This window comes from Hippoglossus hippoglossus, chromosome 17, assembly GCF_009819705.1.
Source record: "Hippoglossus hippoglossus isolate fHipHip1 chromosome 17, fHipHip1.pri, whole genome shotgun sequence".
Classification (NCBI taxonomy): Eukaryota; Metazoa; Chordata; class Actinopteri; order Pleuronectiformes; family Pleuronectidae; genus Hippoglossus; species Hippoglossus hippoglossus.
In genome coordinates, this window is record NC_047167.1 from 17,256,628 (window position 1) to 17,281,402 (window position 24,775).

Here is a 24,775-nt window from a genome sequence, read left to right on the forward strand (position 1 = left end):
CACGATGACGCATCACTCTGCGTCCAGTTTTTCCAAAACACAGACAGAGCTCCACAGTACACCATCCAGGCTGATACTGTATGTGTAACGGCCAAGTCTGCGATTAGTTTAACTACCTGCGCCAAGGAGGTTATGTTTTCAGCCCCGTCTGTTTGTTTGTAAGCAACACTACACAAAGACAACCCAACGCATTTCCACAAAACCCGGTGAAAGGATGCAGTATCTGGCAAAGAAGAACTCATTCAATTTATGTGCTGAACTTTCGAGAAATAATTGTATTATGGATATTGAGGAAAAATATCAGGCACATTTAAGGAACTACTTTCTACGAGTGTGTGAAATCTTGTACAGCATAATAGAATTTAAAAGGACTTTTGGGCGTTGGCGAAGGCGTGCGCTCTACTCAGTGCTACTGCAGTTTTTAAACATTCATCAAGAGCTACGAAAAGTTTGAGAGATCATTTTGACCGATTTCTTAATGTCACCTCGATAAAATGTTTCTCGCTTTATGAAATGAGCCAAGATTGTTAGTTATTTTCTACAATACCACACAGCCACCAATAAAGGACAAAAGAGAAGTAGAACTCATACAGAAAACCTTTAGTATACATTGTACAAGACAACTGAACAAATTAAAAAGCAGTACACCGTGTGTATTTAACCATATTTTCTGTAGTGATACAAATTCTAAATGACTTTTTCTTGACTTAATGCTGCATCGAAACAAGTAGAAAACACTTCAAGCTGCACGGCTCTGGTATAAGATCCTATAACACAGACGTATAGTATATGCTCAAGTAGTCAATCCAGTGTATGTGACATATTTTCTCTCACTACAGATAAACTAGCAGCCGATTCTTCACAATATAGAGTTTAGAAAGAAATCACATCTTTAATGGGAGATGGATGAGTCAGGGTGGCAGCTGAACCGCAATACATTTTGGTTACTGTCTTATTTTGGACCCTAAACTTGTGAAAAAGCTACAGCACACTATCCAACTTGCAATAAGAAATATATTATAGGACGTAGAATAATAAATTCAGACCTTCATCGCCTGATTGCTCTTCCGCAATTGTTCAGCGAAATTGATGTTTCGTTTGAGTTTTTTGAGACTTGGATACAAAGCAAGTATAAAAATTATTACACCACTTTCGATACCATGATAAAAATAAATAAAGGTCCTGTTATGTTGAGCACTAATTTTCATTGATTACTTTTCTTTGAAGGAATACTTAGTTATATTCACTGGTTGCAGTTCTATGCAAAAGAGTTAAAAATGCAGTGTGGTATTCATACATTTACTGACTTCCTCCTAATTCTAAATGTAGATCTGCTTCTGTACCTTTGGATACTCTCAAAGTGACATTAACAGATTGTTTTTTTTTTTAAACATGTGGTATTGAAAAACAGATCATAGTACCTCTACTTTTGTCTTAAATGAGTATAGAAAACCAAGAATCACTGAAAACTTGCATTAAATGCATGTACTCATACTCAATACATAAATATTTTCTTCCAATTTAAACTGTATTTACTTAGGAACAGTTCTTGCACATTAAACTTCTTAGGTTTCATAAAAGGAAAAGTAGAAAGACATGTACTGTATATGTATATACTTAAAACTAAGGTATTATTTTGGCCTCATCCCAATACTAAGGATACAAATTGGCAACACGACCCCGTCCCCAGAGACAAAATATCTTTAATTTCTATCCAAAAAGCTGATCACTTTAGTGCTATCATGTTAAATATTCTATGGGCAGCCATTTCTCACAAAGTCCCTAATCACAAGCAAGAGCGACACCAAAAGGATGTGTTTGTGTACGAGTTGAGTTGAGTAATTGTGGTCTGTGCCAGTTTGTCCCATGTGAACTGTCTAATTGAGGTGTGAGGTTAAAACATTTTTGGGTGTGACGTCGGAGTCAGCGAGCGCGACCGCAGTGGCTGGAAGTTCGGGTCCCCGCCACTGCTGGTGCACCCCGACCCTGCGACGTCTATGTTGGAGGGGGACTCGACAATCCCCTCATCAGGCAGCGGAGGAGCTCCGGGGTCTCCCGGCCTCGGGAGGCTGGAGGAGGTAGTGGAGGACGCTACGGTGATGCTAGCAACAGCCACAGAGGACAAGTCTCCACCTCTCTGTAACGACGGCAGGGTGAGTGAGCCGACTACGTCTGAGGAGGAAGTGCTTCGTTCTCCGTCTGGGTGGAAAAGCATGGTGGAGTTGTTTGAAAATGTTGTGGGGGGGTCGCTGGTCGAGCTTGGAGTGCAAAGGTTGCTGTCAGATGAAGAACTGGAAGCACCTGCTGTGGCGTGATGGATAAAGAGAGGAGAGGTGGGGAGGAAATTTGAATCAAACCATCAAGAATATGGAATAGATTTTAAAATACCGAACAGATTTCATCATGATGTGGCTTACTCACCCCTGAGAGACTCGATCTTCTCATTTTTGGCCTTTTGCACCTCGTCCGTGATCCTGGTGACGATAAAGTTTTGTGAGCGCAATTCCCGAATGGAATCTATCAAGGCGTCCAGGCCCCGGGGGTGTCGGCCAGGTGGTCCAACAACATGGCCGTCCTCTTGGTCTGCGTGGACCTGCAGCTGATTTCCTCTGCATCATCCCGTGTCAGGATCCTACGAGAGCGCAGGTAGTCGACGTGGCGCTCGGCCCTGATCTTGTCACAGAGGTAGTGCCGCAGTCTGGTCAGCACCTAGCAAATCCACAGCAGGAGAGGGAGAAGGAGAACAAAGCGAGCAGGGAACCAAACCACAGAGAAATGCTGGGTTATTTCAGATACCCAAACTTGCAGATGAGCCTGTTGAGCCATTTATCTGAGCTTTGTACAGGGAGTTGTGTAGTTTTTGTGTAACCCAGCTGCTGGTTTAGTGGTTGAGATTATAGAGAGGTCCACCTCTCCTCTAAATTCACATCTCTACCCAGCAACTGCGTCAACTCTGCCGTCTCTCTCTTCTCTGTGAATCAAGAGGAGACCATCAATCTACCAAAATCTACATTGTTTGAAAGACGACATGATGGCTCCCCAAAACAGTAGACAGAGCATCTTGATCCCCCCCCGGAGGCTGGCTGCAGTGTAGGTAATAAACCCTGCCTCCTCCATGTTAGTGGATGGGTGATGGACCAAACTAAATAGTCAAAGTACGTTTTAGGTAGTTAGGGCTATCAATCTTCTTCAATTATCCAAATCGAATCTCATTCCTAATTAATGTTAATATTTTAATTATAGCAAAATTCGGGTTAGGGTTATTTTATTTTTAAATATTAAAATTATATTTGACTCCAAAAATCTTGATTCCCCGTCTAAGGCATAAATGATTCGTATAAGTACATACAGGTTCAAAAGACAGAGGTAATGATGTCTGATCTGGCTTTCATAGTACTGCCATAGAAGCCAGTAGGTTAGTCTGATTTACCTTTAGCCTTCAGCGTACCCTCAAGTCTCGGCCTGTATCGTTGATCACAGGGCCCAAAACACTTGAAGGTACACAATTGAAGTTATGTCCCTAAACATCCACTGGTGGCCACTAACACCTGCTTCCATCTACTGGTACATTTACAAGGGATATTCACCATCTTGTGCTGTATTTCTAAAAGGATTGGATGTGACTAACGATCAGAAGATACAGTAGAATGGGTGGTCCAGTAACCAGAAGGTTGTTGGTTCAAACCCAGCTCCTCCTGTCCGCAGGCTGGAGTGTCCTTGAGCAAGGCACCGAACCGCAACATGTGTTTGATAATTTTTTTTGTTATATTATGAACCAAAATGTGAAAAGATCATTCAACACATCTTGATGTGTTGGATTAAAACAGTGTGGGGTCTAGTTCTTCTTTCGTGTGCGCACACGCGCGCACGCGCACGCACACACACACGGTGGTTCATTTCCTCCTTACACAGGCCGAGGTTGAGCTAAACGTGATCATACACTGATAAAACCTCATTAAACACACACACACACACACTGACTCTTCCTACTCACGTCTTTTTTAATCTCTGCCATCTCATCTTCAGTGATCTGAGGAACATCCATCCCTCTCTCACGCAAACTGCAAATCCAGGTGTTCCGGGTAACGAACGACGACGTGAATGCGTTTATCAGCCGCAAATAACGAGCCGAAACACATCGATGAACTAATTACGCTCGTTAATCGGTTCGGTTCATGATTCTGTGTCGTTTGAAGACGTCGAGCCCACTGTCCATTCAGGTTTTCTGTTTCTAGAAGCCACAGGAAATAAAAACAGTGCCCGGACTTCCTGATTGTGTCCGGAAGATTTTTTTTTTTTTTTTACGTCAGCGCGAGAGGAGAAGTAGAAACAGTTTCTCTTTATTTAATGACAATGTTTTAAAATGTAAAAACCCACGTTTAACACAACAGGACACGGATACACAACTTTCATCGTCTGGACTCGTGCTCATTGATTCAAAGTGCCATAAAGTGTTTCTGATACAGGTGGAGTGCTGTTCTGATAAGCTCCACTGGGTGGCGCTGCTGAGCAAGACAAAACACGTGTATTCATCTTGCACATTTGAAAAGGAAGGGAATTCAAAAAACTTTATTTAAGATATAAGATGACAAATTGTTAAAACAACATAACACAACACAGAGAAGAAGCATTCATAAAGAAAATACAAATAGTTGAATAAAGAATAAAAAGTAGTGGACAAGTAGAGACGGTGGTCGTTGATTTCACGTGTTTCTTATCCAGGTGAAGTGATATTCTGATGAGCTCCACTAGGTGGCGCTGCTGGGTCTCCTCACACAGTTGATATCATATATTGTATGTTAGCAACTGTATCGCAGCAATGGAGTTCAAATGACTTTACTTAAAATATTAAATAACTAATACAAAAGTCAAATAGTATAATTCAGAAAAGAAAAGAAAGAAAAATAGTTGAATAAAGAATACCAAAGTAAAGACTGTTCATTGATCTCAACTTATTGTGGCGCTGCTGAACCTACTCTGCACACAGTTCATTTGACATGTTGTATGGAGCTCTCGGAACCCTGGTAAACATACTAGTAAACAAGTTCACAAGCAACACAATTATAGCCAAAACACAATGAATAAGAACCAAAGCACAACAGAGACAAGTTAAAAACACTTGGTTTGTTAAATCTCATCTGCAAATAGTAACTAGCAACTGCAACTACAAGTACCTCAAAGAGTAATTTATAATATTTTATCAACATGGGCATGTTTTATAAATATATTCTAGTGCTGTTCGAAATTATCTCTGCATTGCTATTGGTCAGATAACACATCATTATCAGCCTAAATGGGCTTTTCTAGTTCCTGGTTTTGACTCACCAGTCACGGCTCAACATTGATTTGTGTGGTTCACCGTGTTTATTGATCTACAAATGAAGCTGGAAGGTCATGGCGTGTGCTGGCATTCGATATTAGAAGGAAAGCAGCTGTCACACAGTTAGTAGTTTCTGTAAACAATGTCAGAGCACAAGTCACAATCCAGTAAATTGTCAAATTTCAAAACAAGATTTTCTCTTCCCTCTGATCATGATACACCCAGATCTGTTTGAGGACAGTTGCTCCCTGAGGAGATTGTTGTCTGGCTTGTTTTGTCATGTTCTGCAATGTAATATGCACTGTGTATCCGGAAAACACCATCTTCGAGCAGAGAGCTATCCTTACTTACTTTGAATCAGACACATGTCCGTCTATTTGGCCCTCGAGGGTTTATTTCTGCGTAATGATAATGGTTTGAAAGAGAGGGGGAAATACAGGCTCCGATATCTACGTGACTGCTGATGCATCCCAGCAATTTCTGGGGGAGAATTACAACAGAAGCGATGCCCTTTAAATGTCAGGTGTTAAAAGGTCAGGCCGTGCGTACATCAGCCTCTCTACATAAGAGAAACATTTTTGGTAAATGGCTACAAAGCGTCCGCAGAAACTAACAATATCCAGGAAAGGCTACATGGTAATTCACTTCATTCGAGTCGAACAGCAGAGAGCAGAAGCCTGGAAAAAATGTCGAATCAGCAGTGAGATTTTCACACAAACACAATGTTCTGACTCGGGAGTGGGCTCTGCAGGGAACGGAAGACGGACAAAGGGAATCATTTATAGAAATGACGTAATGAACTGGATTTGTAATCATATCTGGACGGCTCCATACAGACTTCCCCGTCTGTGCCACAGAGTATGACCTGCTCCTACATAACAACCAGAACAAGCTTCTCTCAGAGCCACTGTGGTTTTACACTGAGTAACAGAGCCGAGGTTCGGAGTCATAATTTGAATCCCATATTTTGTTTCTCTCTTTTTTTTTGCATTTGTATTTTAGCATGAATCTTTACATAATCACAAAATTACCTGTTGACATGTTTTTCTTCTTTTCTCCAACTGGTCATCATCTCGACCATCTGCCCACCCACCGTCTCCACATCCCATTAAATGTCATCTTCAATTCCAAGGGCCATGCAATTAACTACAACTACATGTGGACTAATGTAATTACAGTAGGTTGGCTCACAGTATCGAGTATAAGGGGATAACAAAGACAACAAAGGCCTTGTCTTCCTGATGGGATAATCTCCAGGATGGGTAATTTGATGTTGCATAACGTCTCTTATAAAATAAGTAAATCCAGCTTTACAGTTGCAATGGATGACCACAGGAACTTGGCAGCAAGATGAAAGAAAACACGTCAAATGTGGTCTTTTAATTCATTAATGTTTCATTCTTATTTGAAACATTATACATTTGTTTTCTTTCCAAGAGTTATATGGTTTATACCACTATTAGCCACCACTTCTTCAACTCAAAGCTGTTTCGTTGTTTAATCTACAAAGTAGAAACAATTGTTGTGGTTTTTGGCCTAAATGATGTAACTGTTTCTTGGCAAAACATCAAACAGGAACAATTACTTGCAAGATGCAGCATTTAAAACTTCCCAGAAAGATGCCTTCAGTGGGCAAATTTAATCTATGTGACTTTCATTTTGTTGACACTTTTTTTAATTTATGAAATTAGCGAACATACTGTCTCCCCCTGCCCTTAATCTTTAGTCTATAAAAAACAGTTCAACCTTAAAAGGCCAGTGCAGAAAGAAGCCCAGGGAACACCTTTGACTGAATAGAGCTAGCCGATAGCATTTTCCATGCTGGCTAGCTATTTTAGGTTTGCTGAGCCTGTGGAATCATGTTTTTACAAAGATTTGTGATAACATTTTTGCCAAATCTTTTTCTTTTTTACTGGTCCAACTTTCCAGATCGTAAAATTACCAGAGAGATCTTGCTGTTTGCTAGCTTCTAGTTTTTATGCTAAACTTAGCACACAGCTTCCTGACTTGCCATATCAGAAATTCATTCATTGGATCACATCACGTCTCCAAGTTTTCTGAAAGCTCAAACATATAGAATCTGACACTGGCATTTCATTTTTGTAAGTGCCTGCATGTGGATGCCTGCTAGCTAACCTGCTAGCACCTGCTAATCACCTGTTAGCGCCCAATAGCTCACCTTAAAATCCTAGTTTGGTAAACCTCTACCATGCCAAAGCAAACCCTTTTTATCCTTATATTAACATTAACATTAATATAATTTGAAGAAACATTCACATGCTGCTCTGTGGGAGTTGAGTGCTTAACATGAAATCCTTTCCAGGTCCTCCAGCTCCATGTTCTGTCATCTACGGTTCTGCAAATTCTTTATATCACAGGAGGGAAAAGTTTCCAGTCCCACAACACAACAGTCAGTGATTTCCAGGAATCAGTGGATGCACCCGAGCTCACGCATGTTCGCCTCCTCATCTGCCTGAGCTGGCTCTGACTCAAACTGGCTCTGGAACCTCAGTTAGATAAGAAGGGGCATGTGCCAGTGTTCCCTGGTCGGCCTCTTGTTCACACAGGTTGTAATGAAAGGAACATTTTTTTTCTTTTCTTTCCCTGATAGTTTTCATTGTTCTTTGATGTGGATAAAAGAAGATGCTTTTTTATCCTGGCAGCTGTTTCAAAGAGACCTGCAATGTTCATCCTGTGAGGAATGTTGCCGCAGGCGTCGCTCAAGTTTTCTTTTTGCTTTCTTGTTTCTGTGTGTGCATGTTTCTCATTCAGAACAAACAAAGGATACCGAGACATTCAATATTAAATCCGAGCAAACTCTGATCCACGCACACCCTAAAGGATTCTGTGAATTTGCATGCACGCAAAGTTAGAAAAAACACAAACGCTCGGCCAAGACAAGGGGCGGCAGTCTAAACACGTTTCGTCTGAGATAGAAATACAATTGGTCATAGAAATATGTAGCTTCTCTTCAATATTTATATCAGAACTTGTGGTGCCCCGATGTTGAGTCCTGTGTGGGGCTGCTCTCACGTGTATAGAGGCTGATGATGAAATATTTCAGGTTTTAATGTTATTCTCACTTTTTCTTTTTTCTTTTTTGGCCTTAACAAAACCAGTTAGTACTACTGTACCTCCAGAAGTCATTCTTTTATTCCTGCTTACTTGATATAACCAGGAAAAGTCCAATCGAGGTTAAAATGTCTTTCATATAAAAAAAGCATGGAGGAGAAGAAAGACAAACACATTGTTTCTATACAAAAGAACCCAACATAAAAACAGCTAAATAAACAGAAAAGGCTTTTAACCCAACATATAAAGCAGAATTTTTTTTTAAAATGGATTTTAACCAAGACTGAATTAATAAAACGCACAATTCTATATTAGCATTTATGCTGCCAATTTATTCTTTTATTATATTGTAATATCAAGATTTTGAGTCAAAAAAATAACCAAAGGTAAAAGATGCATATTGATGAAAATATTTTACATAAACGGATTTATATTTATCTTTTCAATTCAAGTTCTATATATTTGGTTGTATTTGTGTTTTCTTTTTAATTATGGTTATTTGAAATTAAGTGTATAGTTAAACTGTAAAATATCAAGCCTCAATTATATTCTATTGTCATGAAGGATTGATAACCACATCTTAGGGACCATATCATCATATATCAGATTTGGGCCGTCAGACATATTGTTTTACTCCCTAATATGGATGTCAGCATCAGCCTCCGAAAATACACACACACACACACACACACACACACACACACACACACACACACACACACACACACACACACACACACACACACACACACACACACACACACACACACACACACACTTGTTTGCTTCATTGTAGGAAGAGCTTCCTTTAGGATAATAGAACAGATATGAAAATGGGTGAATTGGAGGGCAGAATGGAAATCAGACAGGGTGGTTCTTGGCTCACTGAATGAGAGGAGGAGGAGGAGGAGGAGGAGGAGCGGCTTCTTTTGGGCTTATGGGAGGACGCTGGGAGAAGAATTCCGATCATATGTTTCAGGACACTTCTTCCGAGCGTATAAAAGGAGATGGGAAGAGCCAGCACTCTTCAACTCGCCGTCAGGTCTGGTATTAGAATAAATAGACAGAAAGGTTATTCACTCGTGAGAGACAACTTCAACTTGTGATGATGTGGAAAATCTTTGTCGGGATCCTCTGCATGACACTGGTGAGGAAATAATCACTGTTCATTCATCTGTTGTGTTTTGGGCTGATGGTCGCTTTCAGGGGCAAAACTCTTGATTGGAAATGTTTGTGTCTCACCTCAGGTGTCGGCCTCGTGCCCAAAGGACTGTCATTGTCCCCTTGAAGTCCCCACATGTGCACCCGGAGTCAGTCTCATGCTGGACGGTTGTGGATGCTGTAGGGCTTGTGTTCGGCAGCTTTTTGAAGACTGCAGCACCTCGCAGCCATGCGACCACACGAAGGGACTGGAGTGCAACTTCGGAGGTGGATATGATTCTGCTAAAGGCATCTGTCGAGGTCTGTTCTCTTTTTCAATGTTTCTTTCAATCGATTCACTCAATTTAAACGTATTATTTCAAGACTCTCTACTCCTGTTTCTGTCAAACAGCTAAATCAGATGGAAGAACTTGCGAGTACAACAACAAGATTCACCAGAATGGAGAGATCTTCCGTCTGAACTGCAAACACCAGTGCACTTGCATGGACGGCGCTGTCGGATGTGTCTCTCTGTGCCCTCGTGAGCTCATGCTGCCCAAACTGGGTTGTGCCAAACCCGACAGGGTCAAGGTGCTGGGACGGTGCTGTGAACAGCTAGTCTGCCCCGAGGAAGCAAAGCCAGAGATTTCTCTGAGAAAGAAGCACAGAAGGAAGGACAGCAAATACAGAACGTCTGAAAACGACTTAACCAACCAGTATGACCTGGCGCCTGTGTGGAGAGGAGAATCTGGGCTTACAGCTGGTGAGTGATTGATGAAGGCTTTAAGAAGAAGCCAAGGAAACGTGTGAAATTACATATGTGGATATATGCAAATGCCATTATGTGATTATCTTTTACAATTTCATCAAATTGTGTGTTGTGTCATCTCAAATGTTTGCATTTTCCACTGATCAGCGTTCAGGAGTCACCCAGTGAGCCACATCTCTGCCAGAGGATTCAAGTGTGTGTCTCACACCACAGCCTGGTCCGCCTGCTCCAAATCCAGTGGCACCAGAGTGTCCACCAGGCTGACCAACAACAATCCTCAGTGCAAACTCATGGAAGAGACTCGCATCTGTAAAGTTCGCCCGCGCAACCAAAGGACCTCCGTCAGATTGAAGGTACACCCCAAATATTTTATATCAAGTTTTTATAGCTTAGACGCAGCTTGATTATTTCATTACATGCTACAGCACAGTTAGCATTCTTTTGCGAAAAAACTAAATCTTCTCCCTTTCTTCTAACAGAAAGGTCAGAGGTGCAACCACATGGAAAAGGCCGGCCGCCCTGTAAAACTGTCCCACGCAGGTTGCCATAGCCTAAAAAAGTTCCAGCCCAGATACTGCGGGTCGTGCTCAGAGGGGCTGAGATGCTGCCGGCCGCACCGGACTCAGACGATACCCGTGAGCTTCAGATGCCAAAATGGAGAAACCTTCAGCAGAATGGTGACGATGATCCAGTCTTGCAAGTGTAACTGCTCCGCCAGCAGTGACGAAAAGACACCTGCCCGCCACAGACTTTTTAATGATATACATTAAGATTTTAACATTATAACATCCATTAAAGCAACACTATGCAACTTTTTTACCCAGCAGCCTCTAAACTAGTTGGATGGTTCACTGATTTGGAGCAGGGATAATGGTGCCGCTTCCATTCCCACTCCACACCCTGAACATCTGTTCTTGCTCTGTAACTTTGGTGAGTGAGTGTGATGTAATTTGACAAAATTAGACCCAGCAATTTTAGTAAGTAATGCCAAACTTTGGATCATTTAAAAAGCCATTAAAAAACTCCATTATTCAGCGAGGAAACTTTTAAACTATGACAAATTTTAAACAGAGTTTGGTGTAATTGTTACAGCAGCAACTCTTCTGGTTCAGGGAACCAGGGATTATGGGTAATATACACCGTTCAGTTGTGTTTCTGTTCAGTCAGAGCTTCATTTTTTATCTCCACACGAAAACCAGTGACTCGCTCAGATATGGTGCCCAATAGAAGCACCACACGTGTGTCTACAGAGGGCGCTGTTGCTCAGTCAAAGTGACATAGTGTTGCATAGTGTTGCAAGTATTGACTGACAGATACCTGACAGGATGAATTTAATGAACGATGTTGTTCATTATTCTGCTTCATAACACTGGAGCCTTTCGATTTGCTTCCTTGTGAAGCGTTGTATTTATATTCTTCTTATTCTTTTCTTTCTTCACTTTTATTTTATTGACAAACATGTTCGAGCCCCCCCGACAGGACATTCAACATGTTGCGTGAAATGATGTAAATACTATGGCAGCTTTTAAATAACATAATGTTACTTTGTTTTATGTTGATAAACTGAACTTTTTCATTTTATTTATGACACTTTGATTTTTCATACTTTACTTAATGCATTCCTATATTTAATCACAGTGCAGTACAGTAATATTAGTTTGGCATAATTTTCTCCGCATTTGCTTGTGTGTTTAAAATGTTGAAATATGACCTAAGATCAGGAAAACTGTATTATATGTAAAAGACTGAATAACTTCGATGACTCAGTTTTTCACAAATAAACACAAGGAAGCCCAATACAGTCAATTATTTTATATTATAGAGAAAAGTAAAAACGTACTTCAGCTGGAACTGGAACTTCTTAGTTGGTCTTTTATTACAGTTGTCATTAGGAAATGAGCTGTACTGTGTCAGCTGCATATGTCCGACCCACTTCTGCAGAGACCTACATGTCTCCATGTCACTGGGGAGTTCGGCCAATGACTGTTACGTAAACCTCAGAGTGGTTTTCCTGCTGTGGGACAGATGCTGTGAGCGAGCTGCCGCCTTTTGTTTGGTGAAGGAAGTTATGGCAGAAAATAATGTGAACTCTTCTATATGTTTAATATGTGTAAAATGGATAATCCTGCATGCATGGTCCTAAATCGGAAATTAGATATCTTTCAAACATCAGTGTGATTAACTGCAAATTGCTCATTCTAATAATAATAATAATCTTTATTTATAGAGCACTTTGCAAAATTCAAATTAACCAAGTGCTTCATAAAATAGTCATATAATCATCAGAAATAAGGGAATTGTTATACAAGTTAAAAGGCAGTTTAAAGAAAGTAAAAAAGTTGCAAATATCCAGGAGTAATTTACTGTATACAGCAAGTATCTGAACGTGTTACTGTATTTGAGCTTCAGGAAATAATTTGAACTCATACAACAGTGAAGCCTCTGTTTGTTTTTGATAATTAGTTCTGCAGAATAGATTAAAAAAACACAAAAGATAAATGGGTCATCTGACTCATTTGATACTAATGAGCAAATGAGCTTCAGGGTGTGTCGTTCATGCTGAGACCAACCAAACTGCCAGATGTCAGATGTAAGTTTATTTTCCAATTTAAAAAAAAGCAGAGAAAGCAAATTCCCAATGTATGATCAACAAGTTGCGTAAACGGGCAAGAACCAGAAGACTGAGAACAAGGGCGAAGGGGGGGAAACAGGGTTACTGACGCACACGCAGATGAAATGGTTCCATCCCTTGACAGAGAACACAATAGAGCTTTGTCTTTGAGAACTTGAGAGGAGCACTGCTCACCCGGGGGAAATCGTCCGCTGCAGAGACACAGCAGGGCCTCACAGCGGTCTGGACCTGGTGGTTTATTGCCATAGACACAGTGTGGGACCACAAATCAAGCAGCGACAAGATCCTGTTCGGCTTTTAGGCAAAATCGTGCTGCAGCAGATTCTGTGCCCCTGAGCCTCAGTAATATAACAACTTCTATTACAAAAGCATGAACGCAAACCAGCATCAGAGGTTTGGAAATATTCCAGTGTTGAATCTCAGTGATTATCTTTGAGGCCCTAAAGGCACAAGCTTCACTTCTGACAGTTAATTAATAGATTTTCTAAATAATTAATCTCAGTGCAAGTGAGAAACAACAACATAGACACGTTCAATACACATCACACCTTCCTTATTATTATTATTGCTGCTGCTACGGATACAAGATGATGCTCAAGCAGGGAGGCGGTAAAAAGAGCATTTTCTGTGTCATGGCTCAAAATCAGAGTGTTCAAATACACAATATTCAATGGGAGTAAAGCTGGAAGTATATTCACATTCAAGCACCATGTTAAATGTGCTTTATTCTACCACATGTAAACTTGGTTGGGGCATATTCAGCTACACATTTGTTCTTATAGCACAAATTGTATTGATTAACCATTGTTAGATGTCGACTTAAAAAATGCAAAGATATCTTATTGGGAGCCAGTTGCACTAGAATAGACATAATGTCAGACACTGAACCTTGTGTGTATGTAAATAAGATTCTTATATAGGGGAGAAAAGATGATTAACTAAACAGTTCCACCTAGTGGCACTTTGCCTCTACCGGCTGGAAACACCTTACATATTTATTTATTAGATGTCATCTGAGAAATCTCAGGTTGTGGAAATTGAGGAAATCATTCAGTAACTAAAAATTACTTGTTTTATCTCATTAACAGTCTAAACCCAAAGGTAACCAAGTAATACATAATAGAACAGACCAGCAGTAAATCCCAACATTTGTAAAGCTGGAAACACTTTGTGAGATAAATGACTTTAGCAATTCTTCAAAAGTCAAAATTGTTGGCAAATTAACTTTCTGTCAAAACCGATGTGCGGATTTCTTAAGGCTCTTACAACAAACCAAAGATCTGTTATCGATGCACACTCATCCAACCTTGTGCTGTAACAACTAGGCAACTGCCAACAAATGAATGGGGTTTGTGGACACTTTCAATAACTTCACACAAGTCAGTAAGAAACATTGAAACAGACAATCTGAGACAAGTGTAAAGCTTTGGTTAAGTCTTTAACTTCATTAGTGCAACTGGCTCCTTAAGGTACAGGAGTAAGAGACAGTAGCACCGAGAACTCAAAGCCCAAGATTTGCATACACAAGTGAAAATGTTCTGTAGTTTCTTGGGACATGAGATAAAACAAAACTCTCATAACAGCAGCAGATTTCTCTGACATGGGAGATAAAAAAAACAAAACAGCCACAGATCATCAGTTAAATAAAGAAGTAGTTATCTAAAGAAAAGCCAGAGCAATAAAATAAATAACTTTTTACTTCCTCTAAAAGTGATTCAAACTAGAAGGGCACATAGTAGTGTGCATTCCTCGAACATTTACGTTCACTAGATCCAGATTTTATTTGGATGTTATTGATATTATTATCAAACTCATAAATATCAGTCCCCTGAACATGTCTGACTATTTTGTCTTTAAGATACATTAATTATTCCCTGAGAAATCAATGGAAATGTTGAAAATCTTGCAATATTAAAGACAAAGGGAAAAAAATATTCCTGGTTTCGCCCTCTGATTCGGATCCATACCAAGATATTATTGGCTCTTACCTGACATCCAAGTTTCATGGAAATTGGTTCAGTAGTTTTTACTTATTTGAGGTAATAAAACCTCAAAAATAAAATTTTACAGTAAATCCGTAAATAAATACAGACAATAAAATGTCAAACTATGAGCCCTGAATTATTTTAGAAAATATGATGATGTAAAAGTAGAAGTCTGCAGTCCCTCATCAAACATGGTCTTATAGGAGTTTTTCAGGAAGTCGACGTAGTTCTGAATGCTTTGTTTGTGGCTCTCTGATTGGTCGAGGCTGAGCTGCAGGTCCTTCAGCCGCACATCAAACTGTCGCTCTGCCTAAACAGTCAGAGAGAGAAAATACAAAACAATCAATCAGATCACACCACCACATTCAATTGTGTTATATGTTATAAGAAATTGGAACAACACTCACAGTCAGTTTTCTCTGGCGAAGAAGACTCAGCTCTTTGTCTCTTTTGCTCTTCTCTGCTTCCAGCTGCAGGATTTTAGTCTGAAGACTCTCCTCTCGGGAAACAGTCTGGTCTTTTACTTTTTGGACCTGGAAATGTGACAAAACTTTCAATTATTGGATAAAGGGAATCAGACTTGATTATACGCTTTATACATTTCTTTAAAGTTTAAAACTAAGGTAAGATTCTGTCAAACACTTAAATCTGAACATTTGCATTGTTGTAGATGCTCTTCAACAATGTTTTATTTTGACTGTTCAGCTGCACCTGCCCTGTTGACAATGATAAAAACCACCTGGTCAGCTGACGACATTTTGAAACAATCTGGTAGACACACAAGATACCGACAGATAAGAATAATAAAGCACTTGATGCTTTGTCGGCTTTCTTAATAATACATGGTGCCAGTGAGACTGTGTGTGAGCTGCACCTGTTGTTGAACATCTGATAATGCCGCCTCCAGCTGCCGGCTGAGGGCCTGACTCTCCGTCGAGCGCTGACCCAGCTGCCGGTTGCTGTAGCTCAGAGTTTCCTCCTGATCTGCCAGCCTCCGTACGAGCTCCAGGTTCTCCTGCTGCAGCCTCTCCATCTGCCTGCAAACACACACACACATGGAATACAACACTTTAATAAAGATAACGCTGAAGCAATTTCTGTATTTTAATCTGTTGGACATAAAGGTTCGTCTTACTTTTGAACAGAATTAATTCTCTCTTGTAGTTTTACGTTGGCCTCATGAATGGATTCTTTCATCTCCACCGATGATCTCAGCAATTTAGTCTGACCCCCCATCTGTAGATGCAAAATTCAGAGTAGCTATTTTGGTATCATTTGCATTGGTTACAAGAAAAAAGAAAATCACATGCAAAACTGGATAAAGTGACGGTTCAAAAACAAACACAAACTTCCAAACACACTTTTTCAAAATACCAGTTCAACACTGCTGATGATGGGGATTGAAAAAACACAAACTGGTCTGTAGTTACAAACTGCTACACACTAAATGTTTCCAGTGCAATCAGAGATGTGTTTTCATTCATCCCAATCATCAAAACTCACAGCACCACCAGAAAACAAGATACACCGACAGACACGGGAGGTTTTACTACTGCCTAGTGGTCGGATGTAGGCAAGGTGACTGGGGTTTTTCACTGTGGGACCACCACAGCTCGCGTTGCACACCTTAACCTGCAGTTGGCTAACGGACTCTGACTTTTCTGAGCACTTCCCCTCTGAGCTTCGCAGGTTCTCCTGGCTCTCAAACAGACTCTGCTCGGCTGTACTCAGTAACTCAGGGTAACGCTTCAGCTCGTCCACACGGGCCTGGAGCTGCTGCCTCACCTGGGGCCCCGGAGGAGGGAGGTGGTGGAAGGGATTGGAGCGTTGGGAGTAGACAAAATAAAAAGGCTAATCAAACCTCTCACAGTAAAAACCCTGACTACTCACAGATGCATATAATATGTTATTCATGCTGATTATACCCAAGCTGCTTTCAGACATGCACTGAACATTTTCCTGAAATTTTTGAGAGCGGCCGTGTGTGAGACTGAAAATGTCTGAGTCAGTTGCTCCAAAACTTTTCCTACCCGGCCCCTATCTGGAAAATGACAGAGTGAGACCATGTGAGAATACAGCAGGAGAATGTCTGAAGACACTGACCGAGACGTCAACTTGGAAAGACAGAGAGATTCAAGAGCATTTGGTGATAAGGCCGGTGTCGATCTGCTGTAAACAAAAACACGTGATTTCTGCAGATTTCTGCTGCTCTACCCAGACGCCCCCCCTCGCCTGAATATTCCGACATATTCATACATTTTCTTGTTTGACCCGCACAATCTCCTGCTGCGTTCTTTATATGTGAAAGGCAGACTCCGGAAAATGTCTGTGTAAATTCAAAGAAAATAATCCCCTAAAATATTCCATATTGTTAAATGAACCAACTGGTAGCCATAAGGATTAGTGCTTGCTAGAAGAGTTTAAACATTTCAGATAATATAGGGGAACACGTGTAGAGGCAGAAGAGACTCACCCTGTCAACTTCTGTTTCTTTCCCATCCCTTGTCTTCTCCGTCTCTCTTAAAATATTTTTATATTTTATCCTCATTTCATCGAGCTCAACTTGAAGTTCTGCGACCTAGAAAAAAAAAATATATATATAGACCAGTTTTAGAAAAGATAAAGAGATTAGTTTGTTGTTTGGGAAAAGGGCAAAATCGTTTGTAGGTTTAAAACTACAGTCGCTTTGTGTTCACTGGCCAGATGTCCGATGGTTTTTCTTTAAATGACCAACTGTGGATCATAAACACCTAAAAACACTCCTCAATTTCTGTTAAGGCATGATTTGCATTCATTATAAAATCAAACCGGAATTAATATGCCTTTTTATTTAAGCATAATAAGCATGATACTTTTTAATTTCATTAAAAATGATTTAATTACTATTTTGCTTTCAAACGTGTGTGTGAAGTTGTTCAATCCTTTAAAGTTGGTCAACATAAATAAAGTAAAGACAAAATAGAGTTCTTAAAAAATATAACTTAGCAAATGGTCACCTGATATTGAAACTGTTCAGCTTGATGTTTCCTCTCCTGCGACTCAACCTTCTCCTCCACCAGAGTCGACTCACAATCATTCAGCTGCTGCTCCAACCGAGAAACTGATGCCTGTGATCACAAGAACACCAAAATCACTTTAGTGAACAACATTAAAGTTGGACTATTTGACAACTGACTTTAATGCTTGTGTCAAATGTCTGTTTAGCAACAATTCTGGACCACATTTTTATTCATGTTTTTTGCCTTTGGCTCATGTGCGAGCTGTTTGTACCTCAAGTGCTGCATTATTGACGCGGAGGTCTCCGTTTTCAGCGCAGAGCTTTTCAACACGTTGCATCACGGTTTCATGAGCCGCGGTCAGCTCATCCCTCTCCTCCTGCAGCCTCGCTGTCAACTCCGTGATTTGACTTTAACGGAGATGCGCATTCAACATTCATCGGTGAAAGCTGTTAGTTGGCACATGCATGTATTGATTTCCACTGCGTTCTACAAGAGGAGGAGTGTGTAACAAGAGGAAAAAGCCAACCTCTTTAATAGCTCTACATGAGCCTGGAGCTTGTCTTTCTCATCCGTCTGCTGCTCCTTCTGCCGTCTCCTGGAGTCTCTTTCCAGACGGGCATCGACCAGCTGAGCATCCTTTAGTCCAACAACGAATAAGAACATTGACGTTGAACAATAGGCCCATGGATTGGAAAGAGAAATTTAAAAAATTGATATCTTGAATTCAAACCTTTTCCTTTAGCTGTGCATAACATTTATCTACAGCAGCTTCAAATCTCTGGGCTCTCAGTTTCTGTGCTCGTGTGGCTTTCTTTAGAGATTCTTTGTCCTTCGCTGCCTTCTCATTCAAAGCGGCGACGGATCCTCTCAGATCTTTAATCTCCATCTTCTGCTCAGTCCGGGTTCTTTCCAGAGTCTAGAAGACACCACAAAGATGTAGACTGTCACACATGTTCTTAAAACCCATTTGTCTGGAGAAACTTTGGCTGATAAAGCACCGAGCTGTTCATACCCGCAGCTGTGCAGTCAGACGATTGTTCTCAGCTTCCTTGGTGCGTAGCTGCTCCTGCAGGTGAGCCTGAGTCGCCTCCACGGACTTTGTCACGTGAGCGGCAGTCTTCACGTTCTCCTGAGAACAACAGCGTGGACAGATGCTTTCAAATGCAGTTATTTGATCAGTCTGAAGGGACATCGATACTCCTCTACACCCACCTGCTCTTGTCTCCGCAGATCCATCAACTCCACGAATCTTCGTTCTGTCTCAGTCAGATCGCTGTTTAAACGCTTCAGGAAGAAAATCACAAAACTGTGCGGTCAATCTCTACAATAGATGCACTTATGTCATGAGTTTCAGCTATAAAATCAACCAATATGGCTGTGTGGTAAACCAGCCATTGACATTATTTACTACTACAGAGGGAGGTTATGTTTACACCCCTGTCTGTTTGTTTGTCAGCAGGTTTACACAAAATCTACTGAATAGAAATTCATGAAAACATGGGCCAAGAAAAAACCCTGTGGTGTAGATTCAAACAAAGAGATGGATCATTTACTTTAACATTTCCCTGCAGATTGAATTCATGGATCTTGATGCATCTTTAGAGGACTAATATCTAAGAGTTTGTGCAATTTGGTTTGGTTTGATTGGATGTAAGTAACTTCTAGTTTTATCTGCTGTTACCAACTGAACCCTCCATACACCAGTGCACAGCTCACAGAGAAACACATTTCACAGACAAAACTACAATAACCAAAGCACGAAGCTTAATTTACTGCCACTTACAGTTCTTCCCTTTAAAGTAATAATATAATGAAACACACCTCATTATCACTTTCAGCCTGTGTTATCCTCTTCGTTAACATCTCAATGTGTTGGTTGGCGTCAATTCGATCAACCTGTAAACAACAAAAGTTGAAAAAATTAAATAAAAAACTTGTTTTAGCGCAATTTTCATTTTCTGATGTGCACTTAACCAACTACAGTTGTAAAGAGCAACAAATGAGTCACCGCCCTGAGAAATATTTAGTGTAAAAGGTGTCGTAACAAACCTCTGCTTCCTGCAGCTTCTTCAGTTTCTGTCGAACCGATTTATTAATTCGTCTGAAATCCACCAACTTCTCCAGCAGGAGTCCTCTCTGCCTCGCAGCTCGCCGCTTGTCCGTGGCGGACCTTCTTGAATCCTTAATTGAGAGAGAAATAACAACAGAAGTTACACCATTGGGTCATGAATATAATATTATTCTGGTGTCCCCACATGGAGGCCCCCGTGTTTGAACCCGTTTGATGCCAAGCTGCAGTAAACGTACAGAAAACTCATCCTCCATCGCATCTTTGAAAGACACGAGTTGAACGGCTGCAGAGTTGGCAGCTGCTTCCGCGTCCATCAGTGTTTTCAGGAAGGGGCTCGTTCCACTGGCAGAGGCTCCACGACTAAATGAAAAACAGGAAGATGAAAAACTTTAAGATGAGAAAATGCTCTAAATCACTCAGGCGGCGGGGGAGTGGACGTTTAGCCCGACAGATTAGGATCTAGTTATTTAAATGTCCTTGCATCAAAGGACCTCACCAGCTGATGTCATCCTCTGGGGGTCTGGTCTGGAGACAGCTGCGTGCCTTGCTTCTTCTCCCCAGCTCCTGAGAGCGATCTGGCTCCGCACAACTCGCTGTGAGGTCCTCTGCCGTAGAGCCGAAGACACGGGCAGGACTTTGGGGTTCATCCTCTGGAGACATCCCTCTCACTACTGACACAACAACATAAAGGCAACATTAGTTTTCACACAGAGGAGAACTGTTAAGAGTGATGTGGATCACAACTCAAGAGTTAGGCCCGCTGGGGTGGAGCTGGAACAATGGAGGGGTTTTGGGGTTCATCCTCTGGGGACATACAGTACCTCCCACTATTGACACACAGACAACAGCCTTTTTTTAAACAGAGGAGAAGAGTTAAGAGCGATCTGTATCATCACAACTCGGAAAGAGGTCTGCTGTGGTAGAGCTGAAACCAGGGGGGTTTTGGGGTTCAACCTCTGGGGACATACCTCTCACTATGGACACAACAACATAGAGGCAATATTAATTTTCACACAGAGGATAGTTAGAGGAATCTGGATCATCACAACTCAAGAGTTCTGCCCTCTGTGGTGAAGCTGAAACCAGAGGGGGGACTTTGGGGTTTATCCTCTGGGGACATACCTATCAATACTGACACAACAACATGAAGGCAACATTAGTTCTCACACAGAGAACAGTTAAGAGCTGTCCTCTTGTGATCATGTGGATGATCACAACAGAGGAAGTGACGCCCTCTGTGGTGAAGCTGAAACCAGAGGGGGGACTTTGGAGTTTATCCTCTGGGGACATACCTCTCACCACTGACACAACACACAGACACACAGTAGTTTACAGTGAGTAAGTTCAACCTTTATGACTTTTCAAACTTAGCTCAATCCCTTTAGCCCTGTTAGCATGATATCATGAAGGACGGTGTCGTCAAGCAAGCTCTCTCAGCTGAGTCCTTAGCGACAGACAGGAAGAGCTCAAGCGGCTGCTGACGCTCCTGCTACACTACAGACAGCAGCCAATCAGCAACACTTCGATTATTGGACATAAACCCCAGTAATCGATCATAAACCGATTCCAGTGAATAAGTAAACATCACCTACTTCCAGCTTCGCTCTGTGTTGGTTGTGAACAAAACGCTGCTCCGGACTGGAGAGCCCGCCTCCTCTCAGGAGCTCGAACCGGATTGGTTAGCTCAAGCACCACATTGCGTCACTTCCTTGTGAGCGGGCTACTGATTCGTTCCTTGGGCACAAAGTAGGCGGGAGTTAATTTGATTTCACTGACGAGCAGCCAATGGGCAGAGAGAAAACGAAGAGGCTGGTTGAAACCATAGAAACGAAGAGGAAGTTGATTTCCCCTGGAGGAGGACGATCCTCTGGTTACATCAAGTTACGAAGATTATTCGTAATTTATGACTTAACTGCGCGATTCTCCGAGAAACACGCAACACTATTGTTTTAGATAAGAGCTCAGCTAAAAGTGACGGGTTGTGATTTAACTTGTTTTGCGTGCACAGCTTGCCTGCAGTCAAACTTAGCTGGGCGGCTAATGCTAAGCTCCTGGAAATGTTCAAAGCTAAAATACTCTTTATTGGTCCCAGTGAGGTGAGTGAACGTCTTTCTGGCTTTGTTATGTAGTCTGTTGTGTTGGTTACTAAAGAGTAGAACTGTTGTGTAGCTTTGTTTTGTGTTTAGCACATGTTACGTTAGCTTAAAGGGCATCTTCAGCCCGATGCTCATTGAAACCTCCCCATCCTGTGGGAGGTCTTCTGTGGTTACTGGCTTCACGTGTGTTTATGTTCACAAAGAAGCAGGCAGCTGGGGGAGGTAACTAAATATTTACTGCTTTACTTTATTTGATCAGTTCTTCTCTTGAAGCCATTATCTTTTAGTCAATTAGACTTTATTTGTATAGCACCTGTCATACAGGTTAGTGCGGCTCAAAGTGCCTCACAACGGACCGATGAGCCAAGAAGAGACAAAACAAACCAAAATGCAGAAACCATCAAACTGTGATAACAATGAAAACAAATACATAGAATCAAAAAGACAAAAAACACACACTAATGATATTAACAGACAGATAAAAGTGAATACAACGTAAAACCTAGATGCAATACAATAATATCTATAGTTATTCGAATGTTAGGCAAAACACTTTTAAGCTTGCATTCAAAGATTTCAACTCTTCTCGGCTTTAATCTATATTTCCGCTACATTTCCGATGTAGACATTTAACTTTGGACTTTTACAACACATATTACCTTGTAGTATTTACAGTAGTTTAAATGAGCTACACCTCAACCAGCTGCATCACTAAAATTCTGCTTACAAAGTTTTATTATTATTACACTTAAAGAAACCATTCCGCCTCATTGCTTTGGCACTTGGAGAAAACTTACGACTTAAGTAAAATTGTGTGTTGCTTTGCTATGGGGTGTTCAGCAGTCTCAGAATCAAATGTTAACTGAAGTAAAACTAGTCCTTGACCTTTTTACCAGCACACAGCTAATATGATTATTGATTGTTCTTCTCTCTTGTAATGCTCTGTGTATGTCTTTCAGAGTGGGAAAACAGTTCTTGCAAATTTTCTCTCGGACACAGCAGAAAATGTGGGGGGTGAATACAGACCTACTCAGGGAGTCAGGTACAAACTGTTTCAACCTTCTTGCCTCTTACACCTGGTACAGACAGTTTTGTCCATGTGTATAAATCAGCAAAAAGATGCACATACAAATATATGTTTTAAGGGAGTTTTTCAAATTTTGTAAATTAGATTATTAGCTGTAACCCGTCTTGTTGGGCTTGACGTGATGAGAGGGTGCGACTTGCTCATGTTACACAAACATTTAAATGTTTTCACAGGATACTGGAATTTGAATCACAACCTGAAGGCAGTGGTGACAACAAGACATGTGAGGTGGAGCTCTGGGACTGCTCTGGAGATTTCAAGTGAGTTAAACATCACTGACAAGTTTAGATTTTAGACTATCCCATCTTGTGCTTTTTTAAAAAGACATATTACTACTTTAAATCTATTAAATATCCCACACACCCGTCTAAAGACTTGAGGTGATCGAGCTTTTGAGGTCGTAACACCGGTTGTTTAGTACCCTATCTGCCTCTCTGTGGAATAATAATAATAAAAATACTTAAAGCAGTGTGAGTTGAAACATGCCTTTGTCCTCTTTTCTTTAATCCTATATCCAGATTTGAGTCCTGCTGGCCTGCGCTCATGAAAGACTCCAGTGGCGTGGTGATCGTTTTTAATCCTGACGTTCCGAGCCACCTCAAAGAAATTGAGACGTGGTATTCGATGTTCATCTCCTCTCAGGGTTTGCTGGACAATCAGTGCCTGCTCATAGCTCACCACAAACCCGGCAGCGGAGTAGAAGACGAACGCCTGCCTTTAGGTGATTGTGCTGCGGGCTTCTCAGACCAGAGCTGTTTGAGTTATTACCATTTCTCCACTAACATTCTTTCTTTTTGATGCAGCCTCACATCTGAGCAGGCTGTCACTTATTCACTCCAACCTGGAGGAGGAGCCAGAGGACGTGAGGCAAACCTTCTGCAGATACTTGGGAAATGTTGTGAATGCAATGTCAGAGAGTCGAGAGCAAGAGGAGATGTCCATCTTTACATAGTACATTTTTATTCAGCTTTATACAAAAATGTAATCTAAGATATGTTAATGAACCCTAACTGTCTTATAGATGTGCATGTTATTTCCAAAACCCCCCTTCAAATGTATATATTTTACTTCAGGTAGATGTACTTTTTGGCTTTTGTGAATAAAAATAAAGTTTTTTGATCACAAAATGGTCTTTTAAATATATAAATCAGTTTATTTTTATTTAGGGCAGGTAGTTGAGAATGGGATGATGTTCAATATTCAGACCTCATATCCAATAATGCCTCCTTTGCCAATGCGCTCTCCGATGTAGAACCACATCAGTATCTCTGTGGTCACGAGATCATTCCTCAAGGCGTCCTGTAAAAGAAATAAAAACACTTTCAGTGCGGAAAACTCTTCCAATGAAAGTATAACAAGTCCGAGTTGTGATGGTTTATATTTAAATAAGATATGAGAAAGGAACATGGAAGATTCACTTTAGAGTAAAGAGAAGTTCCTGTTCATGAACAATTATAAATTCCAGTTAGAGAAAGATACACTATGATTATATATGCACACACGTTTATGTCATCATGCATCAAGGTCAGATTCAAGTCTTTTTTTGTGTATGAAGTTTTTGTTATCATAACTTTTGACATCCTAGCACAAAGCTTTTCTTTAAT

At 40.9% G+C, this 24,775-nt stretch overlaps 4 protein-coding genes and 1 long non-coding RNA gene across 9 annotated transcripts; 3 read left to right on the forward strand and 2 right to left on the reverse strand.

Annotated features, from left to right (window-relative positions):
* Window positions 1-588: 588 nt before the first annotated feature.
* bcl10 (BCL10 immune signaling adaptor) lies at window positions 589-4,286 on the reverse strand. The gene is given in 4 exon segments (XM_034612616.1): window positions 589-2,304; window positions 2,422-2,544; window positions 2,547-2,709; window positions 3,995-4,286. Coding segments are annotated over 4 exon segments (747 nt in total). The 5' UTR covers window positions 4,046-4,286; the 3' UTR covers window positions 589-1,894.
* A 5,079-nt stretch (window positions 4,287-9,365) lies between these two features.
* On the forward strand, window positions 9,366-11,275 carry LOC117777723 (CCN family member 1-like). The gene is made up of 5 exons (XM_034612615.1): window positions 9,366-9,539; window positions 9,640-9,853; window positions 9,945-10,295; window positions 10,449-10,654; window positions 10,781-11,275. The coding sequence occupies exons 1-5, from the start codon at window positions 9,498-9,500 to the stop codon at window positions 11,069-11,071; spliced, it is 1,104 nt and encodes a 367-aa protein (XP_034468506.1). The 5' UTR covers window positions 9,366-9,497; the 3' UTR covers window positions 11,072-11,275.
* Window positions 11,276-13,161: 1,886 nt separating this feature from the next.
* LOC117777728 lies at window positions 13,162-14,526 on the forward strand. Its single transcript, XR_004616653.1, has 2 exons — window positions 13,162-14,003; window positions 14,336-14,526. It is a non-coding gene; the product is annotated as an uncharacterized LOC117777728 (long non-coding RNA).
* Window positions 14,527-14,834: 308 nt separating this feature from the next.
* On the reverse strand, window positions 14,835-21,684 carry LOC117777718 (outer dense fiber protein 2-like). Of its 5 annotated transcripts, none has more exons than XM_034612602.1 (17): window positions 21,581-21,684; window positions 20,485-20,659; window positions 20,225-20,348; window positions 19,967-20,098; window positions 19,739-19,813; window positions 19,130-19,201; window positions 18,930-19,046; window positions 18,648-18,833; window positions 18,444-18,553; window positions 18,189-18,324; window positions 17,915-18,025; window positions 17,392-17,496; window positions 16,545-16,703; window positions 16,054-16,154; window positions 15,793-15,955; window positions 15,326-15,451; window positions 14,835-15,228 (listed from the first exon to the last, which is right to left on the reverse strand). In XM_034612602.1, the coding sequence occupies exons 2-17, from the start codon at window positions 20,646-20,648 to the stop codon at window positions 15,055-15,057; spliced, it is 2,055 nt and encodes a 684-aa protein (XP_034468493.1). In that variant the 5' UTR covers window positions 20,649-20,659; window positions 21,581-21,684; the 3' UTR covers window positions 14,835-15,054. The 5 variants fall into 5 exon arrangements, with proteins under 5 accessions (XP_034468493.1, XP_034468492.1, XP_034468494.1 ...); XM_034612601.1 differs by having other exon boundaries at window positions 20,485-20,656; window positions 21,581-21,644; XM_034612603.1 differs by having other exon boundaries at window positions 21,577-21,626.
* Window positions 21,685-21,985: 301 nt separating this feature from the next.
* ift22 (intraflagellar transport 22 homolog (Chlamydomonas)) lies at window positions 21,986-24,461 on the forward strand. The gene is made up of 5 exons (XM_034612618.1): window positions 21,986-22,084; window positions 23,044-23,126; window positions 23,345-23,431; window positions 23,690-23,892; window positions 23,975-24,461. Exons 1-5 carry the CDS (start codon window positions 22,046-22,048, stop codon window positions 24,121-24,123), a joined length of 561 nt encoding a protein of 186 aa, XP_034468509.1. The 5' UTR covers window positions 21,986-22,045; the 3' UTR covers window positions 24,124-24,461.
* Window positions 24,462-24,775: the final 314 nt, after the last annotated feature.